This window comes from Mesocricetus auratus, unplaced genomic scaffold (genome assembly GCF_017639785.1).
Source record: "Mesocricetus auratus isolate SY011 unplaced genomic scaffold, BCM_Maur_2.0 Super-Scaffold_100676, whole genome shotgun sequence".
Classification (NCBI taxonomy): Eukaryota; Metazoa; Chordata; class Mammalia; order Rodentia; family Cricetidae; genus Mesocricetus; species Mesocricetus auratus.
The window spans coordinates 103,030,251-103,044,461 of NW_024429266.1; the positions used below are offsets into that span (position 1 = coordinate 103,030,251).

The 14,211-nt window shown below is 55.6% G+C and overlaps 1 protein-coding gene across 2 annotated transcripts; it reads right to left on the minus strand.

Moving 5' to 3' along the window:
• Positions 1-218: 218 nt before the first annotated feature.
• Abhd17a (abhydrolase domain containing 17A, depalmitoylase) lies at positions 219-8,113 on the minus strand. 2 transcript variants are annotated; one of them, XM_013123065.3, is made up of 5 exons: positions 7,959-8,113; positions 4,696-5,220; positions 3,872-4,066; positions 2,393-2,572; positions 219-1,434 (listed from the first exon to the last, which is right to left on the minus strand). In XM_013123065.3, the coding sequence occupies exons 2-5, from the start codon at positions 5,025-5,027 to the stop codon at positions 1,287-1,289; spliced, it is 855 nt and encodes a 284-aa protein (XP_012978519.1). In that variant the 5' UTR covers positions 5,028-5,220; positions 7,959-8,113; the 3' UTR covers positions 219-1,286. The 2 variants fall into 2 exon arrangements, with proteins under 2 accessions (XP_012978519.1, XP_005083355.1); XM_005083298.4 differs by lacking the exon at positions 219-1,434 and adding an exon at positions 1,924-2,314 and having other exon boundaries at positions 7,959-8,112.
• Between the last annotated feature and the right edge of the window lie 6,098 nt (positions 8,114-14,211).

Here is a 14,211-nt window from a genome sequence, read left to right on the forward strand (position 1 = left end):
TGTGTATGAGTGTGAGCACCTGTGTGCAGGAGCTCAGCGTCCAGAGGCATCAGATGCCCTGGAGCTGCAGCGACAGGAACTGAGCTGGGTCCTCTGTCAAAGCAACATTGCTCTTTACCACTGAGCCGTCTCTCCAGCACCGCCCGTCCCCCCAATTTCCTTGAAGCATGAAATGCTTTAGCAAGCAAGAAAACAGGTGAGTAAAAGAGGCTGTGAAATACAGACCATTTAAATATACATCTTTATAGTAAATGTACATTTATCCAACTTTTAAATGACTAATAGTGACAAAGATGGCTATTACAAAACACAGTGGACAGAAGGAAGCATTTAAAAAGTTGGCTGTAGGACCAGCCAGATGGCTCAGTGAGTAAAGACTCTTGCCTCCAAGTCTGATTACCTGAATTCAGCTCCCAAAACACACATGGTTAGAACAGATTCTCGACAGCTGACCTCTGCCCATGCTGTGGTGCACGTGCCTCACCCTCAAATAAATGTGATTTTTTTGTTTGCGACAGGGTTTCTGTGTAGCTCTAGCTATCCTGGAACTTTATAGACCAGGCTGGCCTTGAACCTAGAGATCTGCCTGCCTCTGCATCCCGAGTGCTGGGGTTAAAGGCTTGTGCAAAACAAGTCCCAGACTGGCTGGGCTTTTTGTTTGTTTAAATTGGCTGTGGCTTACATGCTGACTCATCAGGTCTGTCATTCCAGCATTGGGGAGACTAAAGTCTTGGGACTGCCTCAAGTTGGAGGCCAGCCTGGGCTACATAGCGAGTTTCAGTCTGCCAAGCTCAAGACAGAGACCCTATCCCAAAAATTAAAAACAAAAACATGGCTGGAGTTCCCGTCCGGCATGCCCTGTGCCCTAAGTCCCACATAGAGCAGGTGTGGCAGGCCTCGGTCAGGTCAGGCTCACAGGAGCTACGGGAAGGCCCTCACTCAAAACATGAGAGGAGCTGGTGCCGCAGCTCATCTGGCGGAGTGCTCTCACCCACAGGGAGCACCGGGTCCCATCCTCAGCACCCAGGAAGCCAGAGTTCGTGGCCAGCAACAGCTGGACATAGGGAGGGGCAATCCTGTCTCAGCATCCCGATTCCAGGGTGACGGGCTAGGAACGAGGCTTGTCCTTTCCAACCATGTGCAGACGCTCATCTTCCCGTCTGCACCAGGGTCACAGGAGACTTGGCCCTTGGACAGCCTGGGGTCTAAAGCTCAGCATCTCGGGGGGTGGGGTGGACCCTGAAGCAGGTGATGGAGAAGGAGGCAGTTGTGGGAGAAGCGAGCAGTCAGACTGCAGACGGGGATCTAGTGAGGCCTGTACCAAGGTCCCGAGGCCAGAGAGGAGTGGGCACAGCGTCAGGGACGCTCGACTTGGTGAGGTTTTCGTGGACTTGGGACTTAGGCTCCAGCTTCAGCGTTAGCAGATGGAGGCCTCTGGATTCAAAACCATAAATTATGTCACTTCTGTTACTGCCATGCCCCACATATTCCAGCCCCCAAATGTACCACCCACTCTTAAAGGGACCTTGCAGCTTCAGGAAGTCAGCTCAGGATGCTGACCTCCCTGCAGACAGGCCCTTCCTCAGACTAGGGACCCAATGGCTACACGAGACAACACGTGGCTCAGCTTGGCAGAGGACACCCCCACTAGCTAGGTCCCGGGGAGACCTCCTCGGCTCCTGGTTGGCACAGAACATGGCCTGGTCCTGGCTCTGGGGTCCACTGGACCTGTTATGTCCTCAGCTGGATTGGGAGTTCATGCCACCCGTGCCGTGGGTTAGGGACTCCTGTAGAGCAAGGGGCTGCTGTCCTGGTGCAGGCCTGGCCTGGAGGACCTGAGGCCTCCCTCACAGCCCGCACCCACCTGGTCTTAGCAGTCTCCCAGCCCCAGGAAGGCGCACTGGAGCCATCAAGAAGCCAGGGTAACCCTAAAATCTTAAACCTTTAATTAGTTTCCCTCTTTCCTTCTCTTTGCTTCCACGTCGCCTGCACGTGGCTCGTGGCCCGTGGGGTGCCGAGCAGGGCCTGGGCGCCGGGTCGCATGCAGCCCCGGCGGGGCCCGTGCACGCTGGGGCCCCTGGGGCGTGGCTAGGTGCGCTGACTGGGCAGCTCCTGGGAGATGAAGCGGCGCAGGCGCTCCAGGTACTGACTGTACAGCTCAATGTCGTTGTGCCCGGCGCCCTCCACCCACAGCGGCTCCACAGCCTTCGGGCAGCGCTCATACAGTGCCAGCCCGTGCGAGAAGTCGATCACCTCGTCCTCCGTGCCGTGGATGATGAGCACCGGTGACGTGATCTTTGACACCTTCTCGATACTAAGGGAGAACATGTCAGGCTGGGCCCCGCCCCCACCCCACCCCAGCACACCCCCAGGCCCCAACCCCCATGCTCACTTAGGGAAAGCATCAAAGCAGTAGGTCTTCTTGGTGTCAGGGAAGGCCACCCGCATGCCCGAGGTGAGAGGCGAGTGCAGGACCACCGCAGCACACTCATAGCGCGATGCCAGGTCCACCGTGGGCACTGTGCCGATGCTCTGGCCGTACAGGATGATGCTGTCGGGGCTGATGCCGTACCTGACGGACAACAGCAGCAGGCTCAGCAGGCCCAGAGGTGGGCAGTCCCCAGGGCCCTGTCGGGCTGCAGCGCCCTGGCTTTACCCTTAGTCCCTCCGACAGCCAGAGTGAGGCAGGCTTTGGACCTAAGAGTCTAGATCCAATGTGGTTCCCTCCTGACCACAGGGAGAAAGCGGACTGCCTCTTCCCAGTGCCGCCTCTCCACAAGTTTGGGTCCTGAGAATTTAGGAAACTGTGTCCCTGGATGGCCCGGCCCAGTTAGGGTCCCCTGAGTCCCTTCTGCTCAATTAGAAGCTTGCACAACACAGGCAGTGTCACTGCACGGGTCCTGGGAGCCAGCCCACTCCCAGCTTCCCCTGCGGCCCCTCCACCCCAGCAGAGCTGAGCTGGACTGAGGCCCTGCCAGAGCTCCCACCTGTCTGTGGCAGGCAAGCTTTTCAGGCCCCTCCCCTGATCCCAGGCAGGAGCTGGACCACCTGGGGCGTGGCCACGCTGCCCGGTGTGCTGACCCACAAGCTCTGCCTGCTCTGCTCTATCAGTAGCTCAGGCCTAAGCTCCTCCCACCATGGGGGGCTTTATAAGAGTCTCCCCCACCTCCCCTGAGGCTTAGCTATGGTGTTGAGAGGTCCCTGAGGGTCAGGGCTGTGGTGGGACAAATGGACAGAGCTCAGAACACACTGCAGTGACTCTCCAGGCTGCCGGACAGTGTCAGCAGGGTGAAGCCAGCCCAGGGTACAGGCATCTGTGGCACAGGGGAGGGGCACTCAGACACCAGCATCTCCTGGTAACCAGGGTCCCCATATCCCCGGGCTGTCGGCGTCTCAGCACCACACGGGGCCTTAATGAGGAGGTTGAGGGCCTCCGGAGCTAGAGTCGGCTGACCTCTCCTGTACCCACCGCAGGGCCCTGCCCTACGAGGGAGCAGAAGGAGCCCTGGAGATGGGCGAGGCTGGGATACAGGGTGTGACAGAGGTCTCTACACCTGCTATCTGCCATCACTTGGGCACCCCCCCCGCCCTCCCCCCCCCCCCCCGCACTCCAGCTTGCTGGCTCTACTGCCACTGCCCCAGAGTAAGTCAAACTGATGCACAGAGTCCTAGGATCCCCCTAGCCCTTGGGCTACCACACCCTCAGTCCCTCAATGGCCATCTCCTAGTCCAGCTGTCCTCTGTTCACCCAGACCTGTGGATGTCAAGGACCAAGGACAGCTGTCTTCTGGGCCACAGGTGCCTGTTCCCTCTGACCCCAACTGGCATTGACTCTCCCCCATACCCCTGCCCTAGGGGCCAGGGTCCTCACCTGGTGCGAAGGGCCTGCCAGGCCGCATCGATGTCAGCATACAGGTTCTTCTCTGAGGGCCGGCCAGAGCTGATCCCATAGCCAGAGTAGTCATAAGAGAAAATGTTGCAGCCGATGCGCGTGCCCAGGCCGACATAGAAGCTGCACATCTGGCCCAGGTCCACTGCATTGCCATGTGAGAAGAGAACTGTATACCTGGCATGGGGCGAGAGGGCACGGGCTAACACCCACCCTTGTGGCACGCACGGTCTCACCTTCTCGGAACCACACGCGACAGCCACTCCACTGCTCCTCTCCCAGAGTGGGAAGCAGTATTGGCTGTGATGGGCTTCCAGGGCTACTTAGTGCTGCAGCCCCTCCCCGAGGCCGATGGCCATATCCATGGTGATGCCTACACTCCGCGGTGCTGGGAACTGTACTGAGAAAGCCTGCTTCCCTGCTGCCTCCGCGAGTGCATGCTCTATTGCTAGGGGGAGGACTGGGCCCTATCCCTGGCCACCAGCAAACCCTTAAGGTCCATCCTGTTCCCAGTTGGCCTCTGGCCAACCCTGAGAGGCCTATAATTAGAGCCTGCACCAGGTCAAGGTCATGCACTTGTTTGGCCCCACCCAGGTGGCTTCCTGAAGCACCTGCCTGGCTCCTGAGTAAAAGACTTGCCCTTTGGACTCTGGACTCCACCCCGGAAGCTGTCACCCCTCTACCTCACCCTCTGGTGGGGACCTGAGAGCGGGGTCTCCTGTCCTTTACAAAGGGGTAAGGTGGGCTGGAAGGCAGGGCGGGCAGTGCCCAAGTGCCCCTGCGGCGCGCCCCGAGCCCCGGCTCACCTGGCACCGGGTACACAGCGCACATACATGCAGGCGATGCGGTTGGCGCGCGCGCTCTTGGTCAGGAAAACCTCAATGGTATCCAGCTCGCGCTGGCCGTACTGGAAGTCAGCGCGCTCCGTCAGGTGAATCTTCCAGCGCCCGGGGGTGGCCGCTGAGGCCCGCAGGGGACCTGAGGGGGCAGCGCCAGCCCCGCCGGGCCCCGGCTCGGGTTCGGGTACCAATGAGTAGGTGGGCTCGGGAGGCAGGAAGGCGAGCTTGGCAGCGATGCGGCCCGGGCAGGGCGGGCAGCAGAAGAGGCAGCAGAGCTCGCTCACCGACAGGCCGTTCATGGCGGGCACTGTGCCCGCGCCGGGCCAGGGGAGGGGCGGGGGGGTTGCTCTGAGACGCGGGCAGAGGGCGGCCAGGCTCGCGGGCCGCACACCTCAGTCCGGTTAGGAGGCCGCGGCCTGGCCCCATCGTGGTCCAAGGCGAGCCCCCGGGAGCCTCGCAGCCACAGGTCTCCATGTCATATAGTGGGACACCCTGCAGGAAACACCGAGATGTGGGTTCCCTCTGGAAAGCTAGGGTGGCACCAGGTGCCAGCCGATGCCGGCAGCGAGGAAGGCGTGTCCCCACATCCACCGTCTGTCTTGTTCCTCTTGGCCTGCCCACAGCCCCAGCTCACCCTCAGCCTCTCTTGGGCCTCTGCCATTCTAGCACCCCCAGTGCTACGCCCAGTCCTGCTGGCCCAGCAGTGTGTCTGTCCCTCCGTCCTTTAAGGGACAGAAGGCAAAGGCAGCGCTGGTCTTGAGTGAGGAGATCCAAAGGCTCCCAGGCTCCCACACAGGGGGGGTGGGGGAGGGGCACCAATGGGCCTTGGAGCTTAGAGACAGAGCCCAGGGGAGGAAACGGCCACAAAGACTGGGAATGAGAACAGGATACATCTCAGACACAGGGCTCCATTGGCTGGGACAATGGTTTGTCCCTGTGCTTGGAGCCAGGCCTGGCTGCCTGGGGTCTGCACAGCTGGGGCCCCTGCAGCTGCAACCTCAGGGTTCAGTCACCCAACCTCCTGGGTCTGGGTTCCCTGCACCCACAAATGTGGAGACTGCTTGCCTCACGAGAGGGGGTTAAGCATCCAATGGACACTCAGATGCCCCATTACCTGAAATAAGTCCAACTGACACCAAAGCCACCACCACCATTGTGTACAGAGCTGCCCAAAGGACAGACACAGAGACCTTCCCAAAGAAGCCTGCCACTAACCATGCCCGCCATCTCTCACCACCTGGGGCGAAGCAGCAGACACCACAGCCCAACTTTAACAGAGCATCCATGCGTACCTGCCATTTAGGTCACAGCATATCAGTCCACAGAACACAGGACACATACAGGCAGCTGTGCGCCCACAGACAAACCTCTGCTCCCTGTGGAGCTGAGATGTGCAGCCTGGGGCTGAGCAGAGTGTGCCCCAGTCCATGACAATTCAAGGGGGGCACACTGAGAAAAGACATATGACAGTCAGAACAGGAACAAGACTCCTTTAATCCCAGCACTAGGGAGGCAGAGGCAGGCGGATCTCATCTACAGAGTGAGTTCCAGGAAAACCAGAGCTACACAGAGAAACCCTGTCTTGAAAAACAAAACAAAACAAGAAACCTCCAGCTCCCAGGTGGCAATTCTCAGATGCCTGTGAGTCTGTCTCTAAGAGACACCAGGGCATGTCTATAACCAGGGGCACTCCTAACAGGAAGTGCAGGACCCTGAATAGCCCAGAACAGTCCTGTAAGGAAATGACCCTGCCAAATACCCACAAGGTCAATGGTTAGAGACATCAGCTTAATAGTTTAGGCCTCATCATGGAGCACCCTGAAACAGCCCTTGGTGAGGTAGAGTTTGGAGGATCTGGAGGCTGAGGAAAGGAAGCCCTGACCATACTGGAGTGAAAGAGGACCACCAAGGCCAGAAAGGTGGACGATATCACTGACCCCTCCCCCAGTCCATTCCCAAGGACCCACCTGCCAGTCCAACCCGAAACTTCCCTGGGAACTCCACACCACAGGCCCATCAGCCTCTGCCAGGCTGCTCCCCACAGCTACTGGCACACCCTGCAGCAGCACACACCATCGGGTGACCCCCTTTTAGGGGTGCCCTCCTTCCCCCTACTCACAGACCACATCCCTAGGCACAGCTTAGCAGGGTGCAACCTCTAGGGTTTCATCTTACAGGATACTTTCTAGACAAGTCAAACAAGGGTAGGCCTCGCGGTGAGGACACCACATATTCATTCTTCCACAGTAGACAGATCTCCACCCTACAATAAGAAACTCCATGGAGGCTTCACTCAACAGTCATGAGCTGAGCAGCCAGAGAAACTAAGGAAGTTCTAGGAGAAAGGATCTGCCAGCATTGCAAGGACAGCAAATAGGGACTCATTCACAGCCAAGATATTTCCCTCACTGCCACTCAAAAGCCCAAGTATTGTGATCACAAACATAAAATCAGGTCCTGGTGTTACAAGCTCTAGGGCGACCTACATATGGCTGCCTGCACTGGCATGTCTCACCCAGCCAGTCGGGGTAAGGAGGCAACCGCCTTACACAGCACAAGCTGAAGACTGCACAGAATGTAGACAGGCTGACGGCGATGGCTCGGCAGGTAAAGGACTTGCTACCAAGTCCGAAGAACCGCGCCGGATCATGGGGGTGGGTCCATAGGTGAGGACTGACACCAGAAGGCGAGCCTCTGCGTGGGCACACACATGTGAAAAGGCAAACAGCCAAGTGACAGAGGACGGGAGAGGTAAATCTGCAAGAAGGGATCCCAGGGCCGGCTCAAGCTGCACCCTCGGGCTCTGCTGCAGGATGAGGACTTCATCGTGGGGGTGATGGGGGGGCCACGGAGGAGTCCTGGGCTGCATAAAGGGAGCCTGATGTAGGCCCCGGCTGGCCGGAAGGCACCAAACATGGCACAGAGGTGGCCGGCGAGTGTCAGCAGGGAGGCGGAGGTGGTGTGGGATAGGGGCCGGTTCCGGAGGAGGCTCCGGGTCTGCGGCTGGCCGGGGCGTTTCTTGGAGCAGAGCCGCGTCCTAGGGAGGTTTAGCGACTGCTCCAGGATCGCTGCACCGGGAGACGGGGACGCCAGGGACAGGGTGGGAGCTCTGGTGGCGCTGCCACCCCCGGAAGACGCCAAGCTGTCTGTATCGGACGTAGGGCCCTGTCCGCCTTGGCCCCGCTACGCAAACCGCCGCCACCCGCGCGCGCCCGCCCGCCCGCACTCACCGCCGCCCGCGTCCGCCGGCCCCGGGGCCGCACTCCATGGCTCCCGGCCGCCCGCCCCTGCGTCCGTCCGTGTGTCCCTCGGGACCGCGGCCGGCCCTCCTGCGCCGCCACCACCGCCGCTCCGCCGCGGGCGGAAGTGAGTCTTCTTCTAACACCGCCCCGGAAGTGATGCCGGGGGAATGCGCAAGCGAGAAAGCCCTAGTTGTTTGTGGGGGGCGGGGCAAAACAACAGCAAAGCGGATTAGGTGGATTATTGTGGGCGGTGCATTGCTGGGGGAGGGTCCACGGGCGGGAGGAGCCCAATGTGCTGGGGAGAGACCTGGTGTGAAAGGCGGGACCTAATCTAGTGGGCGGGGTGCCTTGGGGGCGGGGCCACAGCAGACGCGGTGGAGGAGCTAGGGGAGGGGCTTGTGCAGGGGGCGGGGCCTGAAATGTGGGCGGGACTGTCCGGTCTGAGAGCGGGGCCTTGGGAGGGTGTGGCGCTACCAGAGTAGAGCAGGTCTGCCTAGAGGCGAGGCCTAAACTGAGAACCAAGCCAGGTACAGTGAACCGAGTAGCCGAGTCTGCATCCCCTGTTGAGTTAGTTAGTTTGTTTTTTTTTTGTTTTCTTTATCGAGACAGGGTTTCTCTGTGTAGCCCTGGCTGTTCTGGAATTCGCTTTGTAGACCAGGGTGACCTCAAAGTCACAGAGTTCGACTGCCTCTGCCTCCCGAGTGCTGGGACTAACAGCAACAGGCTCCACCACTGCCTAGCCCCCTGCTGATTTTTTAAATCATTCGTTCCATTCTTTCCGCATTCCTAGAGAGGCGATAGACCAAATCATTCTCTTAAGTCTGAAGGCAGAAGCTGGAGGCATGGTTCAGCGCTTAAGAACAATGGCGGCTCTTACAAAATTTTTTTTCAATTTCCAGCACCCACAAGGTTCATAACCGTCTGTAATTCCAGTTACAGGCGATCCCACGCCCACTTCTGGCTTGTGCAGGCACCAAATAGACTAGAAAGACTATATGCAGGTAGAACGACCTTACCTTAAAAAAGAATACAGGAGTCTCCTTCCCAGCCGGGCGTTGGTGGCACATGCCTTTAATCCCAGCACTCAGGAGGCAGAGGCAGGCGGATCTCTGTGAATTTGAGGCCAGCCTGGTCTACAGAGAGAGTTCCAGGACAGCCTCCAAAACAATACAAAGAAACCCTGTCTCGAAAACAAAAAAAAGAGTCTCCTTCCCAGTTTTTTTTTTGGTTTTTTTTTTGTTGTTGTTGTTTTTTCGAGACAGGGTTTCTCTGTGACTTTGGAGGATGTCCTAGAACTCACTTTGTAGTCCAGGCTGGCCTCGAATTCACAGAGATCCGCCTGCCTCTGCCTCCCGAGTGCTGGGATTAAAGGCGTGCGCCACCAACGCCCGGCGAGATGGTATCTTAATCTGAAGGGAAGGCAATTCTAGAATTCATTATGTAGCTCAGGCTAGGCCCTCAAACTCAGCAGTCCTCCTGAGCAAACCACCTGAACACTAGGCTGACACACATGACAACATGACCAGTTGAGTGAAGCTCCCTTTCAGGGAGGAGAGGGACCTGATCTCAGGTGGCCCAGAGTGGTATTGAACTCACGACCTCCACCTGTCCTACTGGGGTGAAGGTTACACACTACCACACCAGTTTTACTGCTTCCTACACTCTGCATCCTCATCCCTTCCCGACCCCTGGCCCCCAATCTCTTTTGTGACAAGACTGTCATGCAGCTCAAACTGGCTTGGTCTTAACAACAGGATTGTGTCACCAAGTCAAGTTTCTGAGAGCTGTAACCTAGGGCTTTAAACTATGCAGGGACTCTTAACAATTGAACTATCTCCAGTCAGTTTTATTCATTCAGGTATTTATTTGAGACAGTGACTCACTATGTAGCCCAGGCTGTCCTCCAACTCACAGAGGCTGCTTGCTTCTGCCTCCTGGTGCTGGGATTAAAAAGGTGCACCATCACACATGACTCGTGCTCGGTTCTAGAGACAAGCGTTCCCTCTGTAGCCGTGCTCGGTTCTAGAGACAAGCGTTCCCTCTGTAGTCAAGGTTGGCCTAGACATTGTTGCCTATTGTATGCTAGGTTTCCAGGCACTTAGCTCCACACCCAGCTTCATATTTAACACTATGAAAACATATATAGTACATGGGCTGGCAAGGTGGTTCAGTGGTAAAGGCCCTTCCTGAGCCTGGGGCCCTGAAACCCACACAGAAGGAAAGTTGCCACACTGTGGCATGCATATACATACAAAATAAATTATATGTATAATATATATATGTATATAAAAAATATATATATATTATATATATATATGTTTGTTTGTTTTTCGAGACAGGGTTTCTCTGTGTTGTTTTGGAGGCTGTCCTGGCACTCTCTCTGTAGACCAGGCTGACCTCGAACTCACAGAGATCCGCCTGCCTCTGCCTCCCGAGTGCTGGCGGGTTAGAGGTGTGCACCATCAAGCTTGGATCCTGATTTTAAGCACCATGTCAGGAATGTTCTTCTTTCACACCCAGGACTCCCTCCAGGCCATTCCCACTCAGGGCTGGGAGGGGCCAGGGCTGGCTAAGCCAGAAAAGCCAAGTTCTGCCTGCAACAAATCCATGGGGAGTGAAGGCAGCCCTGGGGCCGGGGTGGGGGGATGGCCAGGGACAGGACTAAAGCTGGTGGGTAAGGCTCAGTTCCCCACTGAAGTATGTGCCCCCCCCTTACACTGCTAGCCTTATACTCCAGGACATTGTGTACAAGGAAAACCCTCTGTTGTGGCTGGACACAGGAGCACACACCTATAGTATCAGCCCTGGGAAGGAGGGAGAGTGGAGAGAGGACCACCAGGAGCTCAAGGCCAGCCAGTACTACACAGAGGCATATCAAAAGGTAAACACAGGGGCGGTGGAGTGGTGCAGCTGGTAAAGGTCCGAGTTCAATCCCCAGGACTCACAGAGTGGAAAGATGTTGTGCCTAAGAAAGGCTCGGATGCGAGGCCCTGTGTAACCTCCTGAGCCTGGCTAGAGTTTAACGACCTGTCTCTGACCTGTAACCTCCACATGAGGGGTGACTCAGCCAGATCTGATGTAAGATTGCCCCCTGCCTAGCTACCTGCCTGCTTGGTGGAATACTATTGGCCGTTAACACCTCACGTTAACCCTATCCTGATTCCCATCTCCTACCTCAGTCCTATATAAGTTTCTGCCTGTTGGAATAAATCGAGATCCTGATTCGACAGACTCCCGACTCAGTGTGTCCCCCCCCCAACTAATGGGGGGAGGGTCTGAGTCACTTACCATCCCGCCCAGCCCCTGGGAAGAGGCCGGCTGGACCGGCCCTTCCCCCGCTCTACCTGCAGGGGGGACCCTGCAGAAAGAGACCACATCCTGTTGACTGTCCTCTGGTCTGCAAACCCACACTATGGCTGGCATGCACACCCCAACACAAAGTAAAGTTAGCTGGGTGGTGCTGTGCAGACTTTTAATCCCAGAGGATACAACAGGCAGAGGCAGGCATATCTTTCAGTGTGAGGCCAGCCTGCACTGCAGAGTGAGTTCTAGGCAACCAGGGGTACACAGAGAAACCCTGTCTCCAAAATTAAAAAAAAAAAAAAAGGAAGGGAGGGAGGGAGGAAAGAAGAAAGGAAGGAAGGGAGAGCCTGCCATTGTAAATCTGGAAGGAAGCTGGAGGGCAAATCAAACATTTATCCCAGCAGTTGAAATCATGAATCATCATGATTTCACCCACCCAGGGTTCTGTGCTAACTCAACCCAAATGACACCATGTCTCAAAAAAAAAAAAAAAAAAAAAGACTAGAGGAACAGCCAGCAGTTAAGGACACTGGCTGATTCCAGAGGACCTGGGTTCAGTTCCCAGAGCTCGCAACACACTGCACCTATAACTACAGCTCTGAGGATCCATCGCCCTCTTCTGGCTGTGGGTGGCACTGCACACACTTGGTGCACACCTATGCATGCAGACACACACTGATACACATAAAATTAAATCTTATTTTAAAAAAGAAAGGGAAAACCCGGAATGAATGAACTATTCATAAAAGTGCTGAGATGGAAGAGAATTTGGGGTCTGGTCAGTTTTGTGAACAGAGAATGTCTTGGACACACAGGAGTTGCCTGCTCAGATGAGCCCGTGGCTATTAGGCTTAATGGAGAACAATCATAGTGGAGTTTTTTTTTTTTCTGAATTTTAAGGAATGACAGACACCCCATAGTATCTTTTGCTCTTTTTAATTTTTTTTCTTGAGACATGAGACAGCCTGTTTCATGAGGCTGGCCTCAAACTAGCTCTGTAGCCAAGGATGACCTAGACTCCCTGCCCCTGGCTTCCTCCCTGTACCTCCCCCACGCTGGGTAACAGGTGAGCCGTGTCTGGTTCACACAGTGCTGGGATGGGATCTATGCTTTCTGCAGGCCAAACGAGCCCGCTAGTCACTGGGCTGCAGCCCTGATCCCTTTTGTTGAGCTTTGAGACAGAGTCTCACTGCTTACCCCAGGCTAGTCTCTACTTAGCAATCCTCCTGCCTCAGCCTCCTCAGTGCTGGGATCACAGGCATAATGCTACCCCCCAGGTTTCTTTTCCTGATTTACAAAGCAGGTTCCAAATCTTGGGTGTCACAATACACAGCCAGAGACCATGCCTTGAAGACAGCTGCATTTATGGGTTATGGATTTGTCCAGATCATGGCTGATTTCAAGGGGCTGGGGATGGCTCCTGTGGAGTACAGAGGCAGGAAGTTGGGGGTTCTCAAAGTGGCACCGCAAGCTGGGGAGAGGTGGCATGAAGTCTGCTGATGAACCAGAGAGACAGTGAAGGAGAAGGCAGAGAGCCTCCCAGACTCCTTCCCTCGACCCAGGATTAGTCCACCTGCATACCCAGGCCATAAAGATTATGCCCTCACTTATTTTGGTGATCAAACCAAAGGTTTCTTACAAGGCAGACAAGCAATCACAGAGCCCAGCCCCCAGCCCCTCACTGGGGGATTCTAGGCAGGGCTCCACCACTGACCACGCCCCAGCCCCTCACTGGGGAATATATGCAGGAGATGCGGTGCTCCACTCTTACCCATGACCTCACTTCTCTTTGGACACCCCCACACACTTTTTTTTTTTTGAGACAGGGTCTCTCCATGTAGCCCTGGCTGTTCTGGAACTTACTCTATAAACCAAGATGGACTTGAACTCAGAGGTCCACTGGTCCCTGCTCCTGAGAGTACTAGGATTAAAGGTGTTCACCACTACAGGCATCTTGTTTATTTTTATTTTAAGCATATAAGTGTTTGCCTGCATATCCATCTGTCTGTGTACCATACGGGAGCCTCATGTCTATGGAGGCCAGAGAGGGCATTGGATTCCTTGGAGCTGGAGTTACAGATGGTTTGTGAGCCGCCATGTGGGTGCTGGGAATCAAACAGGGGTAGCAGCCAGGGTTCCTCACTGCCAAGCCACTCTCTAGGCCTGACAACACTTTTTTCCCAAGACAAGGTTTCTCTGTATTGTTTTGGAGGCTGTCCTGGCACTCAGTCTGTAGACCAGGCTGGCCTCTGCCTCCGGAGTGCTGGGATTAAAGGCTGAGCCACCAATGCCTGGCCTGACATAACAGTTTTATGGGGCTGGACTCAACCAAAAAATAGTAAAAATAATAACATGGGTGTCCTGGTGACCTTTGTTTTCCTTCAGAGTCCCTTGGATCACATGACCTCCTGGAAGTACGACAGACAAAGCACAAGGTCACAGCCACACTAGTCTCCCATAAACTAATTCTGTGGGGGGGCTGGAGAGATGCCTCAGAGGTTAAGAGCACCGACTGCTCTTCCAGGGGTCCTGAGTTCAATTCCCAGCAACCACATGGTGGCTCACAGCCATCTGTAATGAGATCTGGCACCCTCTTCTGGTATACGTGCATCTACACATGGAGGCAGGATGTGGTATTCATAATAAATAAATACATCTTTAAAAAAATAAACTAATTCTGTGGGATCTACTCTGGTCTGATAGCTGTACTCTTTACAGCTTTCAGAAAGGTCCTGAAGACTGCAAACAAGCTGACCTCCAGATATTCTCTGGTGCCAGTCACAGCTCAGACAGGCAGGCTGCAGTTTAGCCATGACTGCTCCATGAGGTCCCCATGAAACCCATGTCATGATCACTGAGGGACCCTACTCAGTGACACTATTTAAAACAGTTAATTAGCCGGGCGTTGGTGGCGCATGCCTTTAATCCCAGCACTCAG